The sequence below is a fragment of the Diaphorina citri genome, unplaced genomic scaffold (assembly GCF_000475195.1).
Source record: "Diaphorina citri unplaced genomic scaffold, Diaci psyllid genome assembly version 1.1 scaffold320, whole genome shotgun sequence".
Lineage (NCBI taxonomy): Eukaryota > Metazoa > Arthropoda > Insecta > Hemiptera > Psyllidae > Diaphorina > Diaphorina citri.
Genome location: NW_007377755.1, coordinates 71,780 through 79,004, shown reverse-complemented (window position 1 = coordinate 79,004; position 7,225 = coordinate 71,780). Strand labels below are relative to the sequence as shown.

The window sequence follows — 7,225 nt, the reverse complement described above, 5'->3', positions numbered from 1 at the left end:
GGTACAATGGGTCAATTCCCGGCTGTTACATATAATATAATGTTGGGAATCATCGTTTGATGACTTCATTTTGACACATCTTCTAATGAGCCATTTACTTAATATTTAGTTAGTTTAACTTTTCATATTTCTATCTAGCAAAACCTATACATAGGTATCGGAGTGAAATTAAACGCTCAAAATACCTGTTCAAGGTTCCCTCAAAATAAGACAATTTTAGTGGATGTTTCAAAAGTACCCGAATGTTCCAATTTAGAAAAGGAGACAGCAGAGTATACATTATCAAATAAATACGAGAGGAGACTAATTTTGCAATCCTTTTGATTCCAAACCACTGAAATTTTCATGACAGTAGAACCTCGATTATGTCAACCTCCATTATTTCAACTCTCTATTATTTCAACCCCAAAATCAGTTCAAAATAGGGTACATATTTACTAACCATTTTTGTTCTTCTGTATCTAAATTTTGTCCCTTTTTCATTGTTATATACCGAATTTTAATTATATCAACTTTCGATTATTTCAACTACCCTCGGTCCCAATTAGTTGAAATAATCGAGGTTCTACTGTATTAAATTTTCCTCTGGATTTGTCATGTCTGCATCTTGCATTTCCTCCTTTTCTTGTTTAATATCTTCGAATTCAAAACACATACACTTATTGCACTGCACATACTATGTACCTATACCTATAGGATGTTACTGTACATGAGCTTGTAACTCCTGAACAGTCACTATTATCTAGGTAAAACAATTCAATAGGTGAAAGGAAAAACAGATCGCTTTTTTTGTTTTACAATATTGTAAAATATGTTACAATATTGTAAAACAAAAAAGCGATCTGTTTTTCCTTTCACCTATTGATTTTAATTTGTTTTACCAAGTGTTGTGTCCACCCTTAAAAGTTCTAACTTTTTAATATTGTAAAATAATTCTATACCATGACACCATGTCGGTATTCTGGGCCGAACCTTAAAGTCAGTGCTAGATCTTCTTGTTCCTCCCACAGCTCCATAGCTGAATCCGTCAGCCGTGGAGTTGTAGGGACTTTTATGCATCTTTTCTGGTTTGTCTTTGCCGTCAATAGCTGTATTAGATTTAATCAAAACAATGCAATGAGAAGGTGAGATATTTGCAAATGTTGATACCTAATTACCTACCTGCCTACTATGGCACTAATCTGTTCTCTGGAATTTCATGAATATTTTTGGACATTTCCATTTCAATTTGTCCATTCTTTCAAAGTAGAGTTCTTTTCTATGCTCTACAGCTGTTTGATTGATTTTATCTGAGTGGACAAAAAACAATAATTCAATGTAAGAGTGCCTTTTGACATTTTGCTTGATTTCTTCGTTCCTCAATCTATGTACATTGTATACCTACTCTACCATACTTCAGAAACATCAAATTAAAAAAAAAAAAAAAATACATATATATAAATAAAAGAACAATAATAATATTTTCCAATTTTATCCGTCATAATGCCCAAGAGCCTAGAAAAGCCGAAAATTATGATTCCATTCATTCCGTTTACGAGTAACACTCACAAAATATCAAAGAATGTGTAAATCAATTTTGAACACTCGAAAAATTCCACAGTAGGTACCTATAGTGAAGCGGAGTAGAGCTCAAAGGCTCTACCAAATCATCATCCAGCATAATGACACATTTACGATACTTACTTTGATAACAAAGACATTATTTCACAGCTCAATAAACATTGCAGTAACAGCGTTCAATAAAATTCTTTACAACCTTATCAAAGAACCTAGAACACTCTCTAGAGTGGGCATTATCCCTCGAGTATGGAATAGAGTTCACAATCATAAACCGGACCCAAAACCGGACCGAAAAATCGTTTTTATGTTTCCAAGAAATTTGCCGAGAATATAAACAATGATTTCTCGTAGTGGATGCCAAATTACTGCGGCGACCTTGTCAAGGCTGGGGGTATGCATAGAGTAAGTTAGTTACAATGGCCAGAAGAGAAACAAGTTGCAATCTGTATTAGTCACTCAGCTCAGTGGTGCCTAACCTGTTCTGTCCTGGACCGGAATCTCGGTACGTTCTCAGATCAAACAGTCCTCTTGATATAACTTTAACTTCTGACACAATTTTATAGACCACTGTGAATATGAAGAGTCTATTCACATCTTGACATTGGTCTTCCGAAACGCCATCACTCCAAAAGCTGAGCACTATGGAAATGGAACATGATGAAATTATCCTGTAAGAATTTTATATTGATTCCACTTTACACTTTGGGTACACAGAACGAGCCTCCTCGAAGATTGCATATTAGATCCAAGCAATCGGGCGTACCTGGACCGTTATTTATAACGACTAATCCTTCAACACCGGCCATCCATTAGTTACATATAGACATAAGTTCTTATCATGATGAGTATCGCAATGACGGTATGTATCACAAGCGAAACATTACTCATGAATGTTGTTGAATCTAACCATCAGGTATGTAGATAGGTATAGATATCTATCAATAATGAACACCTTTCCATTGAGGAATTTTTCTTTTTCCTTTTGAATAAAATACCTATGTACGTATGTATATATCTCAAGATGTTTTAATTCCAAACAATTTGCCGTCAGCCGTGGAGTTGTAGGGACTTTTATGCATCTTTTCTGGTTTGTCTTTGGTGTACTTAGAGCTAGTGTTGTGATCTCTACAGTGGCGTAGCGTGGTCTAAATTCAAGTGTAGGGCGTGTAGGGCTCATGCACAGGTCTACCAAGTCCCATCACAGTACATGCCATTAATATTTATGGGCATTAGAGTGAACTTTTGAGTTGTATGGCCGCCATACACGCCATACATACACGCTACGCCACTGGATCTCTAACTCTAAAGTTACTTCGCTGTGTCTTCCTGGTCCAATGAGGTTTGAGACAAATGCAAAAAGTTTCAGACGCCCAGACAGTCAGGACAGTCTCTAAAGTGTTACTCATACCCTCATAGTTCGCCACTGTCTGGCCCACAATATATTTTTGTCACTGTAAGTTATGTGTGAACCAGTGAGCGTGTCATGTATATCAACACTTTATCGTGATGTGTAGGTAAGTATTCTACTGAGGTACATCATAATAAGAACAGCGGCATCTCACACAATATCACAACCAGGGAAGTAGATCTCAGACTTGTAGGATAGAGCATTAGAGTGTTTAAGTTCTTATCATGATGAGTATCGCAATGACGGTATGTATCACAAGCGAAACATTACTCATGAATGTTGTTGAATCTAACACCATATAGGGTAAGTGTACCATTTATTCGCCCACCTAAAAAACGTACCATTTATTGGCCCACCTGTACCATACGCCACATAAGTCTGAACTGGATAAACTTTTTCAAGATCCAATTTCATCAAAAGAAAGGGCTTAAAGACTGCTATTGAACCAGTGCTATTCAAAAATTGTAGTCATAAAAACAAAAATTAGAAAAATAAATGTGGGCAGGTGGGCCAATAAATGGTACGTTTTTTAGGTGGGCGAATAAATGGTACACTTACCCTACGTTACAGTTTCCGGAAAGGATTGAACTGCACACGCCAGGCCTCTGCAGTAACCGTAAGATACTCGTAGCGACCCATAGCGACATAGACATAGCCCACAGTGTACCTACATCTCGTAATAACCTACACTGAATGGATGAACAAAATGCAAAATGGTTTGCCTTTTCTTAAATACCGACACCTTGTTGCTGCTCAACCCCCGTTCATCCCTCGTTTCTAGAGTATCACTGAGGAAATTATTTCTTGTATACTACCTACATCTAGGTAATAAGTTATTCACACAAGACAGGTCCTATGTTTGTATTTATTTGAAGCATAATATACTATGTTTTCAAGCCATCAGGTATGTAGATAGGTATAGATATCTATCAATAATGAACACCTTTCCATTGAGGAATTTTTCTTTTTCCTTTTGAATAAAATACCTATGTACGTATGTATATATCTCAAGATGTTTTAATTCCAAACAAAGGTATTACTAAAGAAGAATATCTTATACCTTAGAGATAATAACAAGAATTGGATCACACTTCACTTCTTCTTATCCGCCCCCACAAACTATGTTCACCATCATTCAGGGTGGAATGTTGAAATTTTGACATAAAGATTAAAATAATAATAATAGGTAATTAGGTGTATGTGCATGCCCCCTGTTCGTGTCATAAAGTAGGAGAATAGAGAAACAATCCTGGTCAAGAGAGAAATTTCAAAAATATATGTACCTAGGTACAATAAATTAATATTAGTGGATGTGCCAAAAGTACAAAATAAATCGTTTAGTGATACAGTGAGGGTGGGGAATTTGATAATGAGCTGTGAACTACTCAGCTATGAGGAAATACTCAACTTGTGTGAGTCCTATTTGAAATAGACGTCCTCTTCTGTCAATACAGTAAGCTTTTGTGTAACTGGGTTACATTGTAAATTGTAAGTCAACTGACATTCCAAGACTGAATCAATAGAACAAAATAATTGTGACCAAAGTTCGAGTGCAATTTTTTTTTTTTTTTTTTACTCCGAGCAGACTGTACTATCAGAAATTAAATAAAAACTCAAACAGTAGTCAGTACATCTTGTTTTCAAAATATATAAAATTATTTATTTTAGCATTCGGTTCCTGCAATAGTTGCATGAAATTTAATCTTCAGGCTATTATAGTCCTCGTTGTTCCATTTTAACTTGAGATAGTATGTGGTGCTGATTTTTAATTTTCTCCACTAGCCATCTAGCCAGTGACAACAGCACATTCAATATCCATTGACATTCTAGAATCTAGATCTTATGTTTCAAAAGTTAAAATGAATCATGACTTTACAATTTAGGAGGATAATAATACCTATTTCATCGGATTATTAAGAAATTAAAAAAAAAAAATAGTAAATGAGCCGCCATTTTGTATCCAACTTGACAGTTAGATGGTCATGTTATTTCGTTGACTTTATTATTGTAAATATTTTTGTATGTAGAGTTTAATGTCTCCTCTGTGTTCTGGTCTTGCTGATTGCCTTCATCAATAAATGCACACATCTTAAATGGTACAAAAAAGAAAATGAAGTTTCCATTGTGATAGTTAGGCTGATCGCCAAGACAGGAACAAGAGGATGAATAGTTGAATACCGAATAGGTACCTATACCTATGTATGTATTATAGCTGATATTCAAATGTTAAGTAAAACTTATTTTTACATGATTTTTTTAATTTTGCACAAAACTCGTTTTTATTATTTATTTTCCCAACTTTCGTCCTTTCCTGTTCATACAAAAATGATAATCATAATGTCAACAGCAGAGTGTTTGAAGAGAGTGAATATTTTACTCACTTTGGAAATGCATATTTATCCTATCAGAAATTCCTACCGACAGATAACAAATCATATTCTCAAGACATTTATTTTGATGGTGCCAATGGCAATCATAATGTCAACAGCAGAGTGTTTGAAGAGAGTGAATATTTTACTCACTTTGGAAATGCATATTTATCCTATCAGAAATTCCTACTGACAGATAACAAATCATATTCTCAAGACATTTATTTTGATGGTGCCAATGGTGTGGGAGGTGTGAAAATTAAAGAGCTTCAAAAAATCATAGAATCTAAACTGAAGATTGAAGTGTACAACCAAGATGTGACAACTCAGGGGAAACTCAACTTCCAATGTGGTGCAGACTTTGCCAAAACAAAGAAGATTGTGCCAACTGGAGTGAACATTAAAAACTTGAACAACAAGTACTTATCTGTTGATGGTGATGCAGACAGAATTATCTATTGGTATCCTAATGAAGATAATACTATTCATCTGTTGGATGGAGACCGTATTGCAGTTCTATTTGCCATGTATATCAATGAACTCATTGCCAGGTGTAATTTGAAAGATAAAGTAAACATCAAAGTCATACAAACTGCTTATACAAATGGAAATTGTACAAATTACATTAAGAACACATTGAACATTGATGTCATATTCACCTCAACAGGAGTGAAACACTTGCACCATGAAGCACTGAAATATGATGTAGGAGTTTATTTTGAAGCAAATGGACATGGTACTGTGTTGTTCAGTGAGAAATTGAAATCCTTATTGAAGCAAATCAACACAGAGGAGAGCAATCAATTTCTGAACTTTATTCAAATGACCAATGAAACTGTCGGAGATTCTTTCTCCATTATGTTACTCACTGAAACAGTACTACAAGCCAAGGATTTGAGTTTACAACAATGGTATGCACTGTACTCTGACCTTGCCAATAAACTGTCCACTGCTACTGTGTCCAACAGGAATCTAATCAAGACTATCAATGCAGATACAGAGATTGTAGAACCCTTAGGCATGCAGGATAGTATCAACAAGAGTGTGGCAAAGTTCAACAATGCAAGAAGTTTTGTACGGCCATCGGGAACAGAGGATATTGTTAGGATCTATGTAGAGGCAGAGACAAGTGAGGATGTCAATGCACTCACAGAAGAAATTCAGCAAGTAGTCAAGACCTATCTTTAACTAGAGATCTCATTGCAGGACTTGAAGTGTCATAATATTACTGCATCCTTTGTTATGTATCAGCATTTTTCTGGGAAAACACTGTACCTACATATTTGGTTAACCAAGTTTATGTTAATTAATGCTCTCAGATCTTGTGGGAAGATTCAAAAAATACTTGGGAGGTACTTACCTTTTAAATTTAATTTGCCAATTTCCCAGACTTTCAAGTTTCAAGTACCCTACCTCTGTACTTACAACCTGATAAAGTACTCAAGTTTTTACTGAAAGAAATTGGTTATTTATAAATATGACTTAGAAAGAATACAAGTGCTTAAGTAGGAAAGTAGGTTTTATTTTTTATTTTTATATATATATTTCCTGTCTTTCCTTCTTCTACTACGGCCTCTATTCTTTTCTCCTCTCTTCTTTATACCTCCCTCATCTCTCCTATTTCCCTCGTCTATGCTATTTCTTCCCCCTTTTCTTCTCTTTCATCAAATATATTCATCTCTTTTTCTCTTCTCTTGTACACAGATATACCTGCAGAATGCCTCTCTCTTAAATGTGTACTTTGCTTAACCCTTTCTGTCTACCACCTCCACTTCTATCTCTGATGTATACATATCTCTTTTCTTTTTCCTATTCCGTCCTTTCTACCTCCTCCATCTCTTCTCTTTTTCCCATATAATGTATTATAGCTGATATTCAAATGTTAAGT

At 35.1% G+C, this 7,225-nt stretch overlaps 1 protein-coding gene across 1 annotated transcript; it reads left to right on the top strand.

The window, feature by feature from the left end:
- The first annotated feature begins 2,413 nt into the window (after window positions 1-2,413).
- Window positions 2,414-6,753, top strand: LOC103507538 (phosphoacetylglucosamine mutase-like). The gene is made up of 2 exons (XM_026822355.1): window positions 2,414-2,473; window positions 5,377-6,753. Exons 1-2 carry the CDS (start codon window positions 2,414-2,416, stop codon window positions 6,523-6,525), a joined length of 1,209 nt encoding a protein of 402 aa, XP_026678156.1. The 3' UTR covers window positions 6,526-6,753.
- The last annotated feature ends 472 nt before the right edge of the window (window positions 6,754-7,225 follow it).

What these genes read in the sequence shown, in the direction of transcription:
- LOC103507538 (XM_026822355.1), top strand. Translation starts at nt 2,414, where the DNA reads ATGACGGTATGTATCACAAGCGAAACATTACTCATGAATGTTGTTGAA. An exon ending in TTGTTGAATCTAACCATCAG is followed by an intron (nt 2,474 to 5,376) that starts GTATGTAGATAG and finishes TTATCCTATCAG; the next exon opens with AAATTCCTACCGACAGATAA.